At 49.3% G+C, this 22,217-nt stretch overlaps 1 protein-coding gene across 4 annotated transcripts; it reads right to left on the bottom strand.

The window, feature by feature from the left end:
- Positions 1 to 867: 867 nt before the first annotated feature.
- KIF18B (kinesin family member 18B) lies at positions 868 to 20,600 on the bottom strand. 4 transcript variants are annotated; one of them, XM_045526805.1, is made up of 17 exons: positions 20,486 to 20,600; positions 19,550 to 19,708; positions 11,493 to 11,819; positions 10,705 to 10,862; positions 10,309 to 10,413; positions 9,994 to 10,104; positions 9,717 to 9,914; positions 9,407 to 9,583; positions 8,711 to 8,785; positions 8,467 to 8,567; positions 7,895 to 8,081; positions 7,154 to 7,281; positions 4,345 to 4,550; positions 3,558 to 4,086; positions 2,478 to 2,564; positions 1,923 to 2,008; positions 868 to 1,712 (listed from the first exon to the last, which is right to left on the bottom strand). In XM_045526805.1, exons 3-17 carry the CDS (start codon positions 11,809 to 11,811, stop codon positions 1,582 to 1,584), a joined length of 2,598 nt encoding a protein of 865 aa, XP_045382761.1. In that variant the 5' UTR covers positions 11,812 to 11,819; positions 19,550 to 19,708; positions 20,486 to 20,600; the 3' UTR covers positions 868 to 1,581. The 4 variants fall into 4 exon arrangements, with proteins under 4 accessions (XP_045382761.1, XP_045382762.1, XP_045382764.1 ...); XM_045526806.1 differs by having other exon boundaries at positions 7,895 to 8,045; XM_045526808.1 differs by having other exon boundaries at positions 11,493 to 11,712.
- Between the last annotated feature and the right edge of the window lie 1,617 nt (positions 20,601 to 22,217).

The following is a 22,217-nucleotide window of genomic DNA, read 5'->3' as shown; positions in this document are numbered from 1 at the left end:
TACCTTTAACATGTTTGTTTTCAGAATCAGGTTAAACACAGACTCCTGTAATTTTGTTTACACTATTAATTTGTTCAGCCACCCATGTCTTCATGGAGAGAGCAGAGGTAAACTTGTGTCGAACTGTCACACAATTCGAATGAGTGGAGATGGAAGCCACGAACAGGTGGAGGGCGTGAGGGCAGGGCCAGACTGCACTAGGCTCGAGCTGGTGGGGGCTTAGCTCAGAGCCTCATCGAAGACCTGGGGACCACTAAAAATGCTCTCCCTGACAGCAGGACTCCTAGCAACCACCCCCAAGGCTGCAGGAGGATGGACAGACCTCTAAGTGTAATTGCTTCTAAACCCGCTGAGGAGTGGGTGGATTGGGCTGTGGAGGAAAGAGCAGGGCTCAGCCCCAGGCCCAGACCTAAGGCTCCTGGGGGAGGCAGAGTGGGGGTTGTTTTCTATACTCAGAAGTTTCTGGAGGGCTTGAAGAGTGGGAAGATGAGAAAGGGAAAGTGTTGCTATCCTTCCTAGAGGTACAGAGAAACATACACCAAGGGGCCAGGTGCAGTGGCTCACACCTGTAATCCTAGCACTCTGGGAGGCCAAAGTGGGAGGATCGCTTGAACTCAGGAGTTCGAGACCAGCCTGAACAAGAGCGAGACCCCCGTCTCTACTAAAAATAGAAAAATTAGCTAGGCATGATGGCGTGCCTGTAGTCCCAGCTACGCGGGAGGCTGAGGCAGGAGGATCGCTTGAGCCCAGGAGTTTAAGGTTGCAGTGAGCTATGATGATGCCACTGCACTCTACCCAGGGTGACAGAGAGAGACTCTGTCTCAAAAAACAACAAAAAAACCCAAACCCACACACCAAGGATGGAGACAGTTTATTAATTATTATAAAAAATATATCTATATCTACATTTATATTTATATATATGTATATATGCAGAAATAAAGGATCAGAGGCTTATAAACATCAGTATTACTAGCATTTATATCCAGGTGGTAGCATTAGGCTGTGTTCCCCTTTCTTCTTTACATTTTCTTTTGCACTGAAGGTGCATCTTGTCCACAACAGGGCAAAAACAGTAAAGCTGTCCTCATTTGGAAATCCAGGCACCACCATCACCCACATCATCACCAGGACTGTGGCCAGAGACTAGAGCTTCTGCTCTGGGCTGAAGATGCCCCTCTCTCAGAAACCAGGAAGCTGGGATGCCCCATCCCGTTCTCCTCCACTGCCTGTGGCCATCACTGCAGGGCCCTGTGTTAGACACAGGCCAGCAAGAGAGTCCAAAAGGGCCCCCTGCCTGCTTGGAGGGCATCATAAATGAGAGGGGAACATGGCAGCGCCCTTTAAAAAAGCAACATGTTAACACTCACAAATGAATATGTACCTGCTGAGAAGCTGAGAGTGATGATAAGAGATTAATAAAGAGAGCGAGTAGCAGAATGGATGGTTGGGGGAAGGGTGTTAATAAAGGAAAGGCGTGTGGGCATTAACTGCTCTGAGGTAAGGAAGGCAGGTCAGGGCTCCTGGTGTAGGCGGCTCCAGGGACCAAGTCGGGGTGGCCAGCCTAGAGGGGCTGGTGGGTCAGGACACCTTGGCGATACAGTTCCCAGCAGACAGCACTCTCCCAACCCCAGTGAGTTCCTTCCTGCTCCTCCTGTCCCCAGCGTGGAGGGGACTCAAGGACAGCTCTACAGGCCAGTTGGATGGGGGGGCTGTAGGGAGGAAGGAGGAAAGTGAGGCTCTGTCCTGTTGTCCCCTTGTACCCCAGTTCATCTCCCACCTGTCTTATCAGTGTCCCTGACATCCTTGGCAGCATCTCAGGCTCTCCTGTTACCCAGGTCTCAGGCCACCCTGTCCCTTCCTACTTCCTGTCTTCATCTGCCGCCGTGGCCCAGGCCATCCCTGTCCCCAATGGCAGTCACCTGGGATTGCGAGGGGCCCAGCTGGCCTCTTCAAGGTGCTGCTGGGGAGGCGGGCGATGCGGCTGTGGCCCCGGGAGACTGAGGAACTACGGAAGGGAAGGAAGAAAGGTGGGATGTTACCTCTGGGCTGTGGAGGTGTGTGCTGGGGATGCAGGTAGGCGCTAAACACTAAGCCTTGAGAGCAGGGGAGGTTGAACACCAACAGGAGCTTCTGGGGCCCGATCTGAGGGAGGGAGAGGCAGTGGTGGAAGGAGAGGCTTGTGGGGTTCGGGACATGAGAGGGAGGGAGTGGTGATGGGGTGGGTAGTCCAATCACTGAATTAATCAATGAATGCTGAATGTCTCCCTTGACGATAGGGGGCCTCTGGCCCCCTTCAGCTCTAGGGAGATCCTGGAATAGCAAGGGCCAAGGAAACCTTAGGCAGAAAACTAGATCCTGGCCCTGCTCATAGACCTCAGCTGCTGCTCCAGGGGATCCAGAGACACACTGGGGGCCTAGAGCTGGCCCAGGTGTCCACTGCCCTGGTGAGAGCTTTCTCTCCCTGGACACCTCACCTCACAATGCGCCTCTTCTTGCAGGCCAAGGTCCCAGGGAGAGAAGATGTTGGCTTGGGGCCCTTTATGGTGAACAGCACGGGTCCACTGGGGAGGAAGGAAAGGGAAGGGAGGCGGATCGGCAGGGAACCAGAAATGGTGCCAGCCACTTCCTCCCTCCACCTCCCCAGCTGGGGTGGGAAGGGAACTGGGGGTGGGCGGACAAGAAGACCTCTGAGGTTTCTTCCTACTACAAGGTGGACTCCTCTCCCTGCCTCACTTGGCCCAGGCTGACAGCTGAGTGACAGGCCTGCTCTGGGAGGACGTCCAGATGTCAGTTTCTGGCGCGTCCCGGGAACTGGAGTTCAAACAATTTCACCCTTCCACCTGCCCAGCTCTGAGCTTGTTACTGAGAGCTGGTTTGGGGGCTGTGGCAGGGGCGGGGATGCGGGCAGGCAGCTGCTGGCCTCTGTCTCACAAGTCCAGGTCAGTCCACCACTTGTTCTTGGCCTTGGACTGTCCTGAGCTGGCTGCTGTTCCCCTACCCTGCCACGTGGGTGGAAGGCAAGGGTGAGAGCTTCATCTTCTCACTGAAAAACCCTGAATAAAGTTTTCTGGGGACCCCCTCCCCCATTCCAAATGCTAGGCTAGAGGGCAAAATCTGGGGGTGGAAGTGGCGGAAGTAGGTATTTCCCAGAGGAAGACAAAACTCGGACCGGCCAAAGGGCCCACACAAGGCAGAGGAGCAGATGGCATTGACCTCCCCTCACTCACTCATTCCTGTTCTCTGCTCACTCTTCCCAAGTTGGGGTCCCATTAGCTACCCATGAGCATGCCACAAGCCAGCACAGAGCTAGTGGCTTTGCAGCATGGACAGACAAGGCAAGGGCCCCCAAGAAATGCCCTATCTCCCTGGCAACTGTATATCCTGCTCTCTTGGGCCCAGGGAGGGAAGCTGATCATGACCAAAGGGAAACAGACGGCAAACATCCAGCTCCAAGAGTCAGGCTGTCTCCACTCTGCTTGGCAGCACCACTGTCCCTTGCTGGCCACTGACCCCCTGCTGGGAGGGGTGGGAGGAAGGCAAGAGGGGAGACCCACCTGGGCATGAAGGGCTGGTCCAGCCTGTTCAGCTCCTGGGGGACTTTCTCCCAGCCAGCGCCTTCACGGAAACTGAGCTTTGAGGGGGTTTCCTCAGAGAGATCAAAGGTGGCATTGAGATCCCGAGTGGGTGGGGCCAGAGGGGTGGAGCAGTTCTGCATGGCCGAAGGGCCCAGGGGCACCCGGCTTTTGATGACTGTGGCTGGGCAGACTCGAGAAGAATGGCAGGGGGAGGAGGGCCTTCCCCCATTGGGGGTGCTGGGCCCAAATGACAGCTGGGCCTCAGGCAAAGACTCTCTCCTCAGGGAGGGCAGGAAGGACTGGCGCTGGCGCTTGCTTCTCTGCTTTGGGGCTGGGGGACTGTCTGGCTCCGAGGGGCTTGGTCTCCTCCTCCTCTTCTTCTCCATCGGCCATCGGGATGCCTGGGCCGGGGAGCACTTGGGCCCAGGTGGGATGCCCAGAGTGTGCATGGGGCCACTCAGTCGCCTTGCCATGGTCCGGGTCACAGGGCCAGAGTATGCTGGAGACTCTGGGCAGAGAGAAGGGGGTGTTGAGGGGGACCAGGGACGGGCCAGAAGAAGGAGAGTCTGTAGAACTTGAGCCAGACACTGGAGACATGAAGGACCCCCTAACTCCTCAGATGTCAGGGGCCTCTCTGTGCACAGAAGTCCACGATCCCAGGGGGCCAGCCTCCTACCACAGCATAACCCAGCAACTGAGACCCCCAGCAGCACTCTGCCCCAGCTGGGCCTTGGAGATGGTAGCAATAGAACAGGGTGAGACTCACTTGACTCTGAACACAGCTCCTGAGCCAGAGGTGTCCCTCTGGCCAGCCCAGGAGTCCTGGAGGCCTCTGCCCCAGGCTCAGTTTTTTCCTCTTGCACCAGCTGCTGCAGGGTCTCAAACTCTGTGATCATGTCGGGGGTCAGGAGGTTGGCTGCTTGGAGCAGGGAGTACTGCCGCTGGGCCAGGCACAGTACCTTCAGGGCCAACCTGGAACACAGGGAAGGGGATCCCCACCCCTTCTGAGACCTGGCCTGACCAGGATCCTCTGTGCTGTGCATCTGTCCCCGTCACTCCAGGTGTGGCTGAGGAGCATAACTGGGCTGGTGCCCTGGCTCCCTCCTGCCTTGCCCCAGACTGGCTGGTCAGCCTCGCCACCCTCCCAGCCGTGGCTCCTGTTCTGCCCTACCCTTGCTGAAGGCCAGGGCTGGCCAAGATGGCCACAGGTAATGGTGGGAGGTGTCACCATTAATCATGTGCCATGACAGTGACTTGGGAAGTAGTGAAAGGGAACTAAGTGGCCTTGGCCTGGGAAGGTCTGAGTTTCTGCTCAGCTCTGCCACTTAGCTAGCACAGTGATCACAAGTTAATCTAACCCTAGAGGCAATGGAAGGGAGCAGTTAGGAACCCAGCTCAAGTCAGTCTGCCAGCTTCCTGCTCAAATCCTGGTTCCATCGTCTCTCAGTGACGTGATCTTGGATGCACTGGTTAACCTCGGTCTCAACCTTAGAATGGGGATAAAAAATGCACCCACTTCACAGGGCTGTTGGAAAGATTAAACGAGTTATTTCACATACAAAATGTTTAAAGGATACTTGGCACACAGTAAGCCCTGTAAGTTTAGCTATTACTTTCTGTAAAATAACAGCATCTACCTTGTTAGGGTAAGAGGAAATTAAATAAGATAGGCTGTGTTCATCTTGGTTCTGAGAAGATCCTCAAAATGCATCCAGTCTGTGCTTGCTACTTAATGGTTGGGATCCTGGAAAAGTATCTGTGAACCAATGCATATTTTACATGCACTGGGGGGCCATTTAAAGGAAATTATGAGGCTAATGTGATTATTGATGGTCTAAATTTAGATTCTAATAAAGCAAATTTTCTTTCTGTAAGGCATACCTATGATAAAAGAACAAACACAATTATCTCGGTGGGGATTATTTGTGGAAAATGATTTATCCTCAGGTAGCTCTACCTGCCTGGACATCTCTGAACCCCCTCTGCTGCCCTCAGTCAGTGTGTGCTCCGGGAACAAAAACTCATTTTTATAAAGCAGCCTCAAGGCCTTTTTGAAAGAGGCAGGATGTAAATTAAAAAGGACACAGCAGACTCATTCTATACCTGCCTGAGCCACACATCATAAGGAAGATTAGACTACGGAGAAGAGCAGGTGTTCGGGAGAAATGCATTGGCCCCATCCTTCCTGCCCTGGGTAAAGGCCTCAGTACCCCATCTGCCAAATGGGGAGTTGGTCTAAATCAGGGGTTTTCAAATTAGGTTTCAAAAATCCATCAGGCAGAACAACTCTGTTTTGTCTGTTCTATGCATGAGATTTCAGCGCAGGATTTCATTCGAAGAAAGGACTTTGCAGTTAAAAAAAATTCTGGACAAACCACTGAACTGGAAAATCTAAGATCTACTCATTGCCCTGGTGGTCCAAGATTCTAAATTCTAAAGCCAAAGGTAAATTATTTTTGATTATCTGGTAGTTAGGATGTTTCTAAATATGGAAACAATCTAGAATGTCCTACAACCCCTGATGCTTGGGGTCTTCTGTCACATTTTATTAGTACTTCACCCTCAAGTAGGCAGACTAAGGGCTATGATCCCCAAATTATAGCCAAGGTTGAAGCAACTTGTCAGAGACCACAAACCTGGAGCGAAGCAGAAATGAGGACCCCCGTGTCCTCTCTGCTCATGACAAGGGACACCAAGCGGAGAGACCCTGAATCATCAGTGGAAGCCTGTGATTGTTCCCTGGTGGCCGGGGGGACATCTACCAGTGTTTCCCTGCCTCTCCAGGGCCCCGGGGAGTCAGCAGCAGGAGACAGATAATGAACCGCTGATTATTCAGGCTGCAGCATTTTTGCTGAGTCGGGAACAGACACTCCCCAACAAGAAATAAAATTAAACAGGCCCTTCTGTCCAGAAGCTTTAAATACACTGCCTAGCGTGAAGCGTGCTGGGGAGGGAACAGTGGGGTTGGCAGTAGCAAAGCTAAGTGGCAAGGGATTTATGTGCTGGGGGCCAAGGAAAAAATACTAGTAGCATCTCTCTATTAAGCATAGAAAGAATGGTCCAAAATCCATTTCTTTTTGGCTTTGAGTGGTGGTCTGTATTTACGTCTGAGAAAAAATAGCCACAGTCAATCTGTTGATGAAGACACATGACAAACACCTGGCTCAGGAAGGCTGTCCCTAATTTCAACTCCTCTTGGCTGTTCCCTCCTTGTTGAGAACGGGCCGCTTTGCCCTCAGACTGGAAAGAAAAGCTCTAGCCTAAGCAGCCCTGCCCTAACTCCACGCCTGCCAGCTGTCTGGATGGAATCTGGTGTCTCATGTCCCTCTCCTGCTGGGCTGCCGGCCATGTGGAGGAATAAATAGAGATGATGATGATAAGTAAATAGAGTAGGTGATAATATTAAGGCGTTGAAAGCAGATAAGGGACAGTGTTGATGAAAAGAGACTAGACTCCACACTGGACAGACCAGAGCTTTTGAGATGCATTTCACACCCATCCCAGCCCCAGGAGGTTGACCCCATCGCTTCCCCCCTTGGACTCCATAGTAGAAGCAGAAGGGAGAAGACACCTACTGCATAGGACGGTCCCTGTCCAGCTTCTGTGGTGAGCGGTGGCCCAAGATGAGTTTGGGCTGCAGGGTCGGGCCAGGGGGCCCTGGCAGTGGATGCCTGAGGCTCTGCTCCAGCATCTGGATTGGAACCTAAAGAGGAGGGAGGAGGTACAGCTGGAGGAGCCAGGGTGGCTGCCCTGCCTCTACGAAAGCAACTCCTAAAATCTTTCCTTCCTCCAAGCATGGCAATGGTAGCTCCTAGAATGCCCAGGTCCTGAGGGAGGTTTTCATCCTCCCTGTCACTTCCAAACACACAAGGATCTGACAGAATATTTCTCCTTCCTGTGCAGGATCTGAAAGCCCCCATACCCCCCCAACTTTTTTTTGAGACAGAGTCTCTGTCACCCTGTCTAGAGTGCAGTGGTGTCATTGTAGCTCACTGTAAACTCAAACTCCTGGGCTCAAGTGATCCTCCTGCCTCAGCCTCCCGAGTAGCTGGGACTACAGGTGCGTGCCATGACACCAGGCTAATTTTTCTATTTTTAGTAGAGATGGGGTCTCGCTCTTGCTCAGGCTGGACTTGAACTCCTGAGCTCAAATGATCCTCTTGCCTTGGCCTCCCAGAGTGCTAGGATTACAGGTGTGAGCCATCCGGGTAGAGAGCCGGGAATGAGGGGCCCCCGAGTCAGGGAGAGGCACTTCTCCACTATTCCACCAGCTCTAACCCCTCCCAATGCCCAGGCCTCACATCCTCAAGACCTACCTCCTTTGCTGGGCCTTTGTCCTTGTCCTCTGAGGACTGCTCCTGGTCTGAAGAGTTCCCTTCCACAACCCTCTCTACCTGGGCCTCTGTCTCCAGGCTCTTCTCTTGAAGGGCTCCAGACCCCAAGGGGAGCTCTGGGGTGCAGGGCTGGCTGGGAGGGCAAGGTGGTAAGGGAGAGCTGGGAAGGCTGAGTGGGGAAGTGACAGTCTGAGCAGCAGGATATGGGGCAGGATCTCTGTGGCACCCAGGTGGTATAGACTCCATAAGGGACGGATGCTTGGGTGACAAACGGGCAGTAGCTGAGGGTGGGAGAAGGAGCCAGGGATTTTCTGGTTTAAGAAACAATGACACCCAACCTCTGAGTTCACCTGCTCTGGAATAGTAGATACTGCCTCTGTGGGCTGTGGTGTCATTGACGCCTTTGACACAGGGCATTCTAGGTGACAATTGGTTGCTGGGCACCGGGTGGGAACCCTGACTCTAGGTGTTGGAGCAGAAGGTGGAGAAGGGGGGCTGGGTCTCCATCCTGGCCCAGCTGAATGGTGAGGACAGGCACGGGCAGTAGAACTCACTGTTGTTGTGGTGGGCCCAACTTGGGGGACCCTAGGAAGTCCTGATGTGGGGGCTGGGCTCCTGCCTCATACATCTGGAGCTTCTTTCTCAGAGCAGCTACCTGGAACAGGAGCAGCCCAGCCCCCCAGGAGTCCTGGCTGAGCACAGGAGCAGAGGGGTGGGCCTAGAGCCCTGGCTGCACCCCCCAAAGGTCCTGTCCCTGGCTCTCTGCCCCCGAGCCTGCTCCCCAGGTGGGTTCCTCACCTCAGCCTGGAGCTGTTGGCAGATGGTGGCATACTGGCTGATGTGACAGTCCAAGCTGATCACGTTGCTCTTCAGCTGAGATGGGGCACAGGGGAGAGACTTGTTTGTTCATTCAAAGCAGCTTTTATCAACCACCCCAGTGGCCAGGCTCTGCACTGGGTGTCTCACGTTACTGTGAGGCACCCTCGCAAGTGGGGAAACATGCCTGAGACCCCACTGCAAGAGGGGTTGCCTTTGAACCCAAAACCCTGACTCCTCAACCAAGACATTCTGGCCAGGCATGGGCTTTTCTGCAGCGGCCCCAGGAGAGCCACGGAGGGGGAGGAAGCAGGGAGGGGGAGGCCAAGCAGATGTGAAAGAAACCAGAGCAACTCTGCTGTTATCTGTGTTAACACGTGTCTGTTTTGCTGAAAATATGGTCCTACTGCTAAAAACAAGCCTGAATTGTTCTACTGGCCAACACTCAGCTACCTGCCTTGTTGCTCCCGTCAGTTTTGAAGACCATCGTGTCTCTCCCCAGCTGGAGTCTTCCCACCCAAGGATGGGGACTGTGTGGCTTCTATCACAGAGAATCTCCCAGAAGACAGAGCCTAGGGAACTTCTTTCCTCTGCCTTGGGGATCTGGGTCTGTCCCTTCCTGCTCCTGGGCTGCAGCTCCCTCCATGCCTAGGCCGGCCCTCCCTGGCTGGCACGCACCGAGAGCCTGATCTCCTTGGCCCGGTCGGCATACTTGAGGGTGTTGTACGTGTCCTCGTAGGCCAGGCTGGAGGGGCTGACAGCAGCGATCATCACCGTGCGGCAGTTGCCCCCAAGGGAGTCTTTGAGCAGGCGGGTCAGTTTGCTGTCCCGGTAGGGCACGTGAGTCTTGCGGCCCTGGGGGCAGCAAGCAGATGTGGGGTGAAGTAGCTGGACAAGGCTGACACAGGCTGGGGCCCGGTGGCCTTTCACCCAGGTTTCAGGTGCTTGGTTGCTGTCCTGGGGAGGACACTGGTCAGCTCTGCTTTACCTTTGCGTCAGCCAGGGCGTTGAGGACGTTGATGAGGGCCAGCAGAGAGCGGTTGATATTGGCGCCCTCCCGCAGCCGCTCTCCCTTCGCGCCGGTGCTGGATGCCCGCTCCGAGCCAGCCAGGTCAATCAGGCTCATCTTGGCCACCTGAACGGCCTGGGTCAGTCCTGGAACCCGGTCCTGCTGCTTCACGAAGATCTGGGGCAGGTGGCAGGGGTGAGGGGGAGTCAGGCCTCAGGAGCCCCGGCTTCAGGCTCTGACCCATGACCTCTCTCACCTGGAAGATGGCGTGGGAGCGGGAGGATGTGGCGTTGGCATCAGTAGGGTGCTGTGTGCGGTTCCGGTTCCCCCTGGTCAGCATCTCCAGCAGCTGCTCAGCTGAGGTTGGCTACAGAGGAGATGCCCAGGAAGAGGGCTGTGGTCTCCCCCACCAGGGCTTTTCCCCTGACAGGAAGGGCCACTCTTCAGAACCAGTGTCACCGCCCCCTTGTCACCCCTCCACCACCACAGGGTCCAGGGTGTCCCTGAACATCTGTGAGGGAACCCCAGAGGACCAAAGGGGCTCTCATCCCACCTGAGCCCAGCCCCACACCTGGTGGAAAGAAAGTCCTTGCACCACCACCCCCTTGTCGGGGTCCTCACGGATGGCAAGGGGCCCCTTGGGCTCCAGGAGGTCGTGGATCTGCTCATTGTATACCTGCAGAGAAAGGGAGTAGGAAGGAGACCTCAAGGAGAGGACCCACCAGGAAACCTCTCTTTCTAGAGTCTGGGGCATGTGGAGACACCAGACCACCAGCGGTACTTTGAGGGACGATGTTAGTGATGAGAGCAGGGTGGGCGGTTCTGGTCTCTCACGGGGCTGTATCTGGGGCCCCAGGTCGGCATTTCCTGCCCCCCCCACCACTCCCCCCACAACCTGCTCACTTTCCCCCTCAGGTTGTGAGGAGGAGGGGTGAGGCCACCAGCCCAGGGGAAGGAACAGCCCTACCTCCTGATAGCTGATGAGCACTTCGAAGCGCTTCTCCTCCTGGAGGGCCTCAAGACGCCTGTATAGCTCCACGGTGGTCAGGTACATGATGCCAGGGTCCCCCTCCCTTCCCAGCATGGTGTGTGTCTTCCCGGCCCCAGTGGCCCCGTAGGCAAACACTGCAGAGGACAGAGTAGGGAGAAGGGTGGCAGCAGGGCCAGATCTGCTTCCCCAGGGTGGCCCCCCTGTGCACTTCTGTCCCACTCAGCCTTCCTTCCCCCTCAAGCCCCTTTCCTTTGCCTTCCGTGTCCACCCGTCTGCTGCTCCTACCACCCGCATCCCATGTTCCCACTGCAGCTCTGCGTTCTCCGTGTCTGTCTTGGCTCCTCGCAGGCCTGTGGGTTTGAGGGCAATGGGACCCCCATTATGCTGGGGCCAGCCCCTCGTTCTCCAGTCTGGGTAGCTTCCTCTGCTGGAGGCCCGGAATTCTTTCCCTCATGTCGCTTACCTGGTTACACACTTGTGATTTGTGATTCGTGTCTGCTCCCCCTCTAGACGGGAAGCATCAAGAGGGAGGAACCATAGGGTCTGTCTGACTTGCTACTGTATCCCAGGCCGGGCAGAGTGCCTCACACAGGGCAGAGTGAGTGAATGGGGCCCCACAGAGAATGAAAGGGCCAGAGCTCTCTTCAAGTCGTGCCCAGCTGGGGGGAGGCGGGCATGTGTCACTGGACACATGAAACCCTCCCCTCAGGAGGAGGCGGGAGGCAGGAGGCAAGGCCACTAGGAAGCAGGGTGCAGGTTCTCACCTGAGCAGTTGTAGCCCTGGAGGAAGCCGTCCAGGATGCTGTGGGTGGTGTGCTGGAACACATCCTGTTGGGTGGCTGCCTCACCAAAGACCCGGTCAAAGACAAATGTCAGGTCTTTGCCCTTCCTTTTGGGGCCATCTTGGGTGCTGCTCCATTTCAGGCTAGGGAACCCTCCATCGGGCTCCTCAGGGTTAAACACCAGCACCCGCTCGTCCACCACCTGAACCACAGGCCGACGTTGACTGTCCAGCTCCCGAGGGGTGGGGGGCCGCACCCGCACCACCACCCGCACCATGCTGTCCTCCGCTGCCATCACCATGGCAACACCTGGGCAGAGACATGATGGAGATGAGGACCAATCCGACCCCGGGCCTGACCAAGTGCCCCCTCAGCATTCAGGGGCCACCTCTGCCCCTTCCCAAGGGCCGATTTCCATTTTATACCTCAAGACAGTAAGAATGTTGGTGCCAGCACCAGTTACTAATAAATATTCCTTTCTCACCTAAAATACTTCTGTCACATTCAGATAACTGTATTACTGTGCCTTCTACCATGTTCCTCTGATGTATTTGTCTACTCTTGTGCCAATACCACACTGTTTCCACTGTAGCACTTTACAGTGTGCTTTACAGCTAGTAAAGCAAGAACCACGTCACTTGTCTTTCTCATAACTTTCTTGGCTATTCTCAGGCATTGATTATATTATTTGACTTTAAGAACATTTTATTAATATCAATTCTGCCCCCAACCCAGTAGCCCCCTCTCCCCTCAAAAAAACCCTAGTGAGATTACGACTGGACTTGCATCAAATTTACATATTTATTTTATTATATTAAACCTTTTCAGGCAAGACTGTGGCTGTTGCCTTTCTATTTGTTCAGATATTTTTTTATGTCTCTAAATAAGGTTTTATAGTTTTCTATCTCTTCACTTAGGTTCTATGATTGTTCTTTTAATATAATTCCCAGGTATTTTATGGACTTAATTGCTCTTATGAATGGAACATCTTCCCTCATTTCCATTTCCAGCTGGTAATTGCTAGTATGGAGAAACATAATTGATTTTTATATATTTGTCCTATATCCACCACCCTCAAACTCTCTTATTAATTTGAGTTGTTTTTAATAGGGCTTATCGGGTTGTCCAAGTATACAATTATGCATCAGAAGAGAAAAAAAATGAGCTTTTCTTTTTCACACTTACACCAAATATTTCATTTCTTGTCTATTGCAGTCTCTAGAACTTCTAAAACGATGTTAAATAATAATGATGATAATAGGCATCCCTGTGTTGCTCCTGATTTTAAAGGAAATGGCTTTAGTGCTTCAGTATTTAGAAATGTTTTGGACAAATAGTCTTTATCATATTAGTAATTTCTATTCTTATTTTAGTCACAGTTGTTATTAGGAAAATCTAGAATTTTATCTAATGCTTTTCCAGTATCTCCAGATATGTTTATATGTTTTTTTCCTTCCTTATTTTGTTGATGTGGTAAGTTATTTGATATCATTCCTGGTATCAAACCAACCATGGATTCCTGGAAAAAATCCTACCCTGGCCATGATGAAGTTTTCATGACTGGGCATAGTGGTTCACACCTGTAATCCTAGCACTCTGAGAGGCCAAGGCAGGAGGATTGCTTGAGCTCAGGAGTTCAAGACTAGTCTGAGAAAGAGTGAGACTCCATCTCTACAGAAAAATTAGGATCGCTTGAGCCCAGGAGTTTGAGGCTATAGTAAGCTATGATGACACCATTGCACTCTAGCCTTGACAACAGAGCGAGACTCTCTCTCTCCACCAAAAATAAATAAATTAAGAAGATACTCCTTCCCCAAGGTAATAAACATTTTCTTATATTTCTGTCTAATACTTTTTCTTTCTTACATTTAGGTCTTCCTCAAGATGCAATTTATTTTTTGTGAACTGTGTGAAGAGTTTTCTAAACGTCTTTTCTTTACAATTCATAAGCAGTCATCTCAAGGTCATTTATTGAATAGTGTATTCTTTCTCCACCAATTTGAAATGCTAATTTTTTTTATTTTTATTTTTTTGAGACAGGGTCTTGCTCTTGTTCAGGCTGGTCTTAAACTCCTGACCCAAGTGATCCTCCCACCTCAGACTCTCAGATTGCTAGGATTATAGGTGTGAGCCACTACACCCAGCCTGAAATGCCAAATTTAACCTAAGTAAATTCTCAGAGAAACATGAATTTGCTTCTGGACTTTCCATTCAGTTTCATGGATACGTCTGTTCCATTTCCAGCACCTCACTGTTGTAGATACTGTGGTTCTATAATATATCCCCTCATTGCTCCTTTTCCTCGCCATTCTTTGGCATTTTGTCTTGCATATGATTTTAGAATTGGCTTATAAACTTCTATGAAAATCCTGCTAAGATTTTAGTTTGGATTATTTTGAATTTATAGATTAATATGTGGAGAATTAGCATCTTTACGATATCAAGTCTTCCCATCTAGGAACTGGTACCTCTTTCCATTTATTCACAACTTTATAATCTTCAGTAAAATTTTATAATTTTCCCCACATGGGTATTATATATTTCTTAATAGGTTTATTACTAGTTATTACATAGTCTTTGTTAGATTGTGAATAGGCTCCTTTTAAAATTACATTTTCAAATTCATTTTTGCCAGAATATATGAATGCTACTTGTTTATATATGCAGATCTTGTATCTGGCCACACTGCTGAACTCCCTTATGGTTCTAATAGATTGTCATTGATTCTTTTAGGTCTTTCAATTAAATGACAATATAGTTTGCAAATAGTGACAGTTACCTTCTATTTTTAACTCTTCTGTATTTAGTTCACCACCTCTGCTGCCCATTAGGAATGTAGGAATGGCTTTTGAATTTTATCAAATCCTTTTTGGCACTTGCTGAAATGATCACAACAGTATTTTTCCTTTACTCTGTTAATGTAGAAGGTGTGGCACAACAGATTTCCTAATGTTAACCAGGTAATAACTCCAAACATTTTTTAAAAATGTTTTTGGAGATGTGGCCTTGCACTATTGCCCAGTTTGGCCTTGAACTTCTGGGCTTGAGCAATCCTCCTGCCTCAGCCTCCCATGTAGCTGGGACTACAGGTGGGAGCCACTGTGCCCAGCCCAAACACTTATTTACCCATTCTCTCTTGTATTTCCCCCAGACTTCTCTCCTTGGTTTTTTATTTCTCTTTTGAGCCAGCTTACCGAGGATAGGGATGGAATTTGTGGAATGCAGGAGTCACAGATATTCTGGAAAAGTTCAACCCAACTCTGGGGATATATTAACAAGGATAAGGACAGGGGCTTTTCCTGGGGGATACGAATAGATGAATGTTTTCCCAGTAAAGACTAGGTCCCACTGATGGGTCACAATTACCAAGGTCATTCAGCAAAGAAAAGTGGGGTTTCTAACTAATACTCCAGCAAACAGCTCCGGTTTTCCTTGGGGAATCAGGCAAAATAGAGCTGATTTGAAACTCCTGTCCCCTTACCCCTAAACTTCTTCACCATGCAAAACAAGAAAAATATATCAACCAACTATAATCCTTTTACACGTGTATAATTCTATTCCTGTCCCAGCAATCAGATTGCCATAATAAACATGTTAGCTACGTGCTCACTATGTCAGGTGCTTTCAAAGCACCTTACGCATATCACCTCCTTTTATCCCCATTGCAATCCCACAAGATAGATACTATTATTATACTCATTTTTCAATGGGGAAATTGAGACTGAGAGGGTTAAGCAATTTTGCCCAAGGTCCCAAAGCTAGTGAGTGATGGAGCTCCATTCCAACCAAGCCAGTCTAACTGCAGAGCCTGCTATACTGCTTTATAATGATATTATATATTATGCTATGATGATCAAATTGTTGTAATAGTCCCTTATGTTTGTGTAATAATTATAATCACTTTTATGGAATTAGCATTATGTATTCTGCAAACACTTTCAGATATATGAACTGTACCTAATTTTCAACAGAGAGAGTTCCTATCTCCCACCCTTGCATTCCTACCCCCAGAAAACCCCACCTTTAGAGCTGGGGAAGTGAAGGCAGAGGGTGCCTGGGTCTGCGTGGGCCGCCTTCCTGGCAGTCCCAGCTCCCCGTGGGGAGGGCACCAGCTGAGGAGCCACAGAGCAGCCTAACAATCTAAGCAGGAAATTAAAAAGGGCACTGGCGAAGGAGTGCGCATAACCTTTACAGTTCTCTCCTCCCCGCCTCCTGAGGGCAGTGAGGCTGAGTCTGTTTGCCTAATGAGATGTTTTCCTTCTTTCTGAGCCAGTGCTAGGGGCACCGGTGCAGGATTTGGGTGACCCTTGGCATGGCCGCTGCTAGGATGTCTGGGTCCTGGTCCCTGTTCTGCATCTGACTGAGAGGAAGGTCTTTCCACCAGTCACACCATGTGGATGTCGTGTCAGCTTCCCCCTTTGAGAGCCAGAGAAAAACAGCTACATTTCTGCTCCTGCCCCAGGGGGATGGGGAGATTAATGAGAGAACGTTTGTCAAGTTTGCTTTGATCCTTGGTTGGAAAGAGCATTTCAGCCCAAAGTACAAGGGAGATGATTCTTTAATAAGATCTTCGGGATTTTTCAGCCAGCCACAGTCACGTCCTGTTTCTAACCTAGGGCAGCTCATTAAAAACCCAGAGGCTAGTGCTCTGCTGAGCTGGGGGCTGAGAAGCCAAGATTCAGGTGTTTTGGAGATGGCCTCCTTTGCCCACCCTCGTAGGGACAGGCCTAAAAAGACAGGCCCAACAAGCTCGAGCTCTTCAGAAGCCCCTGGAGAAGAATTTCAGAGGACTTGAGGGGATCCCTCTGCAGACACTGGGAGCTGGGAAAGGTGGGGGGGAAAAGCCCAGCCCTCCGATGTCCTACTTTTATAGGGGTCGCTGTAGTCTCCTTCATCCCTCTCTCACAGCCCTCAAACACTTGCATTTTGTCCTTAAGCTCCAAGAGAGCAGGACCTTCTTCTGACATAGTCTGTGCACCCTAGGTACCTGGGAACACGGCCCAGCATGCAGCAGATGGTGAATTTGTCCTGTGAATGAATAAAGGCCAGGAAAGAGCAGAGTCTAAATCTAAAAGTCTAAAAATAATTATTATTATAGCTAACATTTACTGAGTGCTTGCTGTGTATCAGACACTATGCTAAATGCTTTACAAATGGTGTTTAACTTTCACAAGAATTATTACATCCCTACTCTATAAGGGAAACAAGAGGTACATGAACTTGTCTCCCAGATGGTAAGTAGCAAGGCCAGAACTTGACCTTGTATCACCAGAGGTATTACTCCATCCTCAGGCTATTCTGCCCTGCACTTGGGCTTTACCACCTTCCCCTCCGCTTGGTACCCATAAAAGAACAGCATCCCAGGACCACTGATTCTTCCTACATGTGGTTGTATAGAGGAAGAAGTTATGTTCTTTTTTTTTTTGAGATAGAGTCTTACTCTGTTGTCTGGGCTAGAGTGCCATGGGATCAGCCTAGCTCACAGCAACCTCAAACTCCTGGGCTCAAGCAATCCTTCTGCCTCAGCTTCCCGAGTAGCTGGGACTACAGGCATGTACCACCATGCCCGGCTAAATTTTTCTATATATTTTTACTTGTCCAGCTAATTTCCTTCTATTTTTAGTAGAGACAGGGTCTCACTCTTGCTCAGGCTGGTCTTGAACTCCTGACCTTGAGTGATCCTCCCACCTTGGCCTCCCCAGAGTGCTAGGCTTACAGGTATGAGCCACCAAGCCCGGCCCTGTCTCTTTTCTGATTTTATAAAGAATGTTCCTATTATTTTACGCTTTGTTGGTTTAAGAAAATTTATTTCCATTTCTAGTTTACCAGTATATATATTTCTAAAAATCATGAATGACCAGTGAATTTTATTGAATTCTATTTCTGTGCCCAACGGGATATTGTTTTCTCTTTAAATCTGTAAATGTGTAAATTGTATTAAAAGATTTTGTAATGTTAAACTATTCTTACATTTTGGGGATAAACTCAACTTGGTTATGTTTGTTTGTTTGTTTTTATACATTGCTGGTTTCTAGTTACTAATATTTTAAGATTTTTACAACTACATTTATAAAAGAGACTGACATAATTTTTTCTCATTTTTGGTATCATAAAGTAGACCAAAAATGTTGTCTCTTTTTCTTTTTAGGGAAAGTTTGTATAAGATTAGAATCATCTTTTCCAATTGCCTGTAAGTTTCTGGTGGAATCCAGCGGGGGCGGGGTGGGGGGGGGTGGCGGTTGATGTATGTTAAGGTAGATTTTAAACCAATTCAATTTCCTTAATGGAAACTTGAATTCCTCAATGGAATAGTTCTAAGTCTATTCAAAATTTCTATAACTTCCTGAGTCAGTTTTGGTAAGTTGTTTTTTCCTAGAAAAATTTCCAAAGGCATTGTCAAAAAGGATGTTCCATTAAAGTTTCTCTCTCTTTTAATCTCTATAACTGAGGTTACGTTCCTATTTTCATTCTTAAAATCATTTTTTGTGTTTCCTTTTTTTTAGGAGACAGAGTCTCCCTCTAAATTAATCCTATTATATAATAATTTGATATTTTGAACTATGTGGATCCACAGGACAGTCAAGGGCCCAGGAAGTAGAAAGCAGTTTTGCTTCTTACTCTTAGAGTCCACCAAGCCTCTAGCCCACTGACTGTGAGAGACAGGTGTGAGTTTAACCAAATGCTGGCTACGCAAGTTATAGCCTCCACTCAGAAAAAGGAAAAAGTGAAATTTTTCCTCTTCCATGGTAAATAAACACTGATCTCCACAGATCTTTTTTCTTTTCCTTTTTTTTAGAGACAGGGTCTCTCTTTGTTGTTCAGGCTGGGTTGCAGTGGCACAATCATAGCTCACTGCAGCCTCGAACTCCTGCCTCAGCCTCTCAAGTAGCTAGGACTACAGGTATGTGTCCACTGATTTCTCTATTTTTGTAGAGATGGAGTTTCACTATGTTGCTCAGGCTAGTGTCAAACTCCTGGCCTCAAGTGTTAGCCTCCCAAAGTGCTAGAATTATAGGCATGAGACACCATACCCAGCCCCTTTCTTTATTTCTTTATCAATATTGCCAGAGCATTGGCTTTTTTATTAGTCTTTTCAAAGATACAGCTTTTGGCTAAGTTAATCCTCTCCGTTATACAGTAAAATGCTATTTCATTAATTTATTTTTTTTTAAATAAAATACCTGTTCAGCATTCCATATTTCATTAATTTCTGCTTTTAACTTCTTCTTCCCTTCATATTTTACATATGCATTCTGTTATTCTGTTCTATCTTATTAAAGTTTGATATTTGCCTCACTTTTAGCTTTTAACCAAATGTTCTTGTGTAAGCATTTTTTTTTTTTTTTTTGAGACAGAGTCTTGCTCTGTTGCCGGGGCTAGAGTGCCATGGCGTCAGCCTAGCTCACAGCAACCTCAAACCCCTGGGCTCAAGCAATCCTTCTGCCTCAGCCTTCCGAGTAGCTTCTACATAGATTTTTAGCTGTCCAAATCATTTCTTTCTATTTTTAGTAGAGACGGGGTCTCACTCTTGCTCAGGCTGGTCTCGAACTCCTGACCTCGAGCGATCCTCCCGCCTCGGCCTCCCAGAGTGCTAGGTGTAAGCATTTAAGCTTATAAATTACCCTCTAAGTATTGCTTTAACTGCATTCTACAACTTTTATAAATGAGATTTTTATCATTGTTCCATGCTAATTATCTTTTAATTACAATTATGATTTCCTCTTTGACTAAGTATATTTTTAAAAATTTTCCAAATGTGGATTTGCTTTAATTTTCTTTTTCATTGGTATTTGTAACTCAATTGCTTATGGAAAGAGAATATGGTTTGTATAATACTCTGATAATTGTTTAGATTTGCTTTGTGGCCAGGTAGAACAAAAAAATTATAAATGCCTATAAAAATATGCTATTAATAGTTATATACCTTTTTAAAAAGGCATACATGGATCTAGGTTGGATAATATAAAGACCAACATTTAAAATAACTCTCTGGGGATGGGGGAATTCAATAATGAAACAGGCAGAGAAGGACTGGATACCTTTATAGTTGCCGAAGCACAGGAAGCCGTGATGGCAGAAGAAATCGAACAGGAGACCGGAGAAAGCAACGTAACATTGAGGAGAAGCTCATTCAGGAAAATGTTGTAGGTGTTCTCCTCTGAGCTAGGCTTAACTTCTCTGTGCCTCAGTTTCCCAACCTGTAAATTGTAAATAATATTAGCACTATTCCATAGGGTTGTGAAGATTAAATGAGTCCATATAAACTTGAGAAGTGCTCAATAATTATCAGCCATCACTAATAGAATTATATGACATGGCATTTTCCCATGATGCCAGAAGACCCAGTGTCTTCAATTAAATTCCCTAAGTACAGACCTGGTTTTATCTTTTTCATGTCACTTCAGTACCCTAAAGTGTCAAAGCTAAGAGGAGAACCATCTTAGGAACAGTAGCAGAGGCCTGGTTTTCTATCATAAAGAAATTCTTTCATTCAATTAAACATTTACTGAGTGCCCCAGTAATTAAGTTACAACCACAGGCTCGTACACCTCTGCAATCAGTTCTGTAAAGATGTGTGGAGAGAGGCTTAGCTACTCCATAGTCATGTGCAGAGGGTCTCAGGTCTCCAGTTCTAGTGTTCAGGAGGACCCAATTCTTCCTCACACGCGAGAAGGATCTTTCACAGAGCCGATGTACAGAAGGCCAGGCCTCAGTGCAGATGTACAGGCCCAGTGTAGGTCCAGCACGCATGAGCAGAGGGTCCCGATCTCCCGTACAGATGTGCAAGGAAGCGCCCAGCTTCTCGCCCAGTTCAGAGAGGACCACCCAGAACCTGCCCCGTCTCCGCGCTGCACCTTCAAGTCTAGCACAAAAAAGGCCTGACTCAGGCTTCCGCCCTGAGCAACTGGGTCAGCGCGTCCGAGACCTGAGCGCAGGAGTCCGCGGGGCCGGCTCCGCCGTAGGCCAGAGCTTACCCTTCGTCGGTTCCCCGCCGCTGGTGTCGCCGCTCGCTCGCAGGTCCCTTCGCCACAGACAGGAGCCCCAGATCACAGGAGCGCGCGCCGCACACCCTCCCCCGCCCGCGCCAACCTCCACCCGGCGCCACGCGTTCAAATTAGCCGGGCCGCTGGTCCGCCCTTCCCATTGGTCAGCGCCTGGATCGCTGATTGGCTGTTTCCTGAGTAACACAGTAAGCCAAGGTGGCGGGCGTTGTTCACAGTGCGCTTGCGCACTTCCCATTCCTAGATGCCGGCGGGTCTGAGGCAGCGTCTCCGAGGCTGACAGACCGGAGTGGCCGGCAGAAACCAGTACGGGGCTAGGATAAGCGAGTCCAAGACCCGTCTCTGTGGTCCCTGGAGCTGGGCTCATCGTTAATTACAGCAACCAGATATCCAGCAGGTTTTTAAGCCTGCTTTTTCTTGGGCTAAGTCGGCGTCCGTTTATCTGAGGGAAGAGCCACAGTCCAGCGTCTCTTCCCGCTCCGGGACCATCCCAAGAATGAACTTCAAGGACCTCCTTGATGTGGCAAAGGCGACGGACGTCAAGAATGGCAATTCCGGCAGAGTGCGGTGGCTCACGCCTGTAATCCTAGCACTGTGGGAGGCCGAGGCGGGAGGATCACTTGAGTCGAGGAGTTTGAGGTTGCAGTGAGCTACGAGGACGCCACGGCACTCTAGCCTGGCGACAGAGAGAGAGCCAATTCCATCCGCGTGACTTACACAGTGTCAGGAGCATCATGACTGAATGTTGTATATGAGGGTTGGCCCCATGTGGTACCAATGGGCTGCCTTGCCTCCATCCTGAACAGCGGCCTGCTGCTTGGATTCTGGTGGGCCAACCTCATGTTGATCTCCAACACCGGAGGTTGTGGGTGTCCAAGAATTGCCAGTCCTGGCCCAATCACTAACTAGTGCTGACACTATGGAAGTCACGTTAGCTGAGTGTCAGTTTCCTCATCTATAAAATAGGGCAAATATCCTGCCCTTCCTTCTTACCTAGGACAGCATGGATATGAAAGCCTCCAAAGCTCCAGCATAGGTAAGGAGATAGCTTTATATGAATTCGACTTAGGACCAAGCAGGTGAAGGCTGCACAAAGAGCGAGTTGCTCCCCACTTTCAGTAAACTTGATCTGTCCCCACACTGGGACTGTGGACAGATATGGGGCATGTAGGACAGAGAAAGGCAAAATTCCCTCATTGGACCAGCCATCAGGCTAATAGAGTCACTATTTAATAACTGGTTGACTTGGCCCAAACTCTTTATCCACCTCCCTGGACTTCAATTGCCTTCTATACAATAGAATAGCACTGCCAGTTTGGTGAGGTTAAAACATAAAAACTATGCAAAGGTGCTGTCGTTGTAAAACTACAAGAAAACCAGGGTATTCTTGCCATCTCCACTAACCATGAGAAATAAAACTCTTAAAGGATGGCTTACAGAATAAGGGTCCCCTCCCCCTTACAGGGATGTGTATTTAAACAGAAGTTTGGACTCCCCAGGAGCCCTCAGGGGAGCAGGTGCCTCTTGTGTCCTATAAGCCAGGTCTTGCCTTGGTCCTGCTCTGGATCAGACAATTAGCTGGAGGTGGGGTGAGTCAGAATGAAGCAAGGGGCAGAGGCAGGCCCTGCTGTGGGCAGTGGAAAGGAGGCACTTACTTGCTGGATAATCTAAGACAAGTCACTTAGCCTCTCAGAGAGCCTCAGTT

This window comes from Lemur catta, chromosome 15 (assembly GCF_020740605.2).
Source record: "Lemur catta isolate mLemCat1 chromosome 15, mLemCat1.pri, whole genome shotgun sequence".
NCBI classification, from domain to species: Eukaryota; Metazoa; Chordata; class Mammalia; order Primates; family Lemuridae; genus Lemur; species Lemur catta.
Note: the sequence above shows the minus strand (reverse complement) of the source record. Positions and strands in the feature narration are given on the sequence as shown.

What these genes read in the sequence shown, in the direction of transcription:
- KIF18B (XM_045526805.1), bottom strand. Translation starts at nt 11,811, where the DNA reads ATGGTGATGGCAGCGGAGGACAGCATGGTGCGGGTGGTGGTGCGGGTG. An exon ending in GCCAACAGCTCCAGGCTGAG is followed by an intron (nt 8,568 to 8,710) that starts GTGAGGAACCCA and finishes CTCCTGTTCCAG; the next exon opens with GTAGCTGCTCTGAGAAAGAA. An exon ending in GGAGCTGTGTTCAGAGTCAA is followed by an intron (nt 4,087 to 4,344) that starts GTGAGTCTCACC and finishes CTCTCTGCCCAG; the next exon opens with AGTCTCCAGCATACTCTGGC.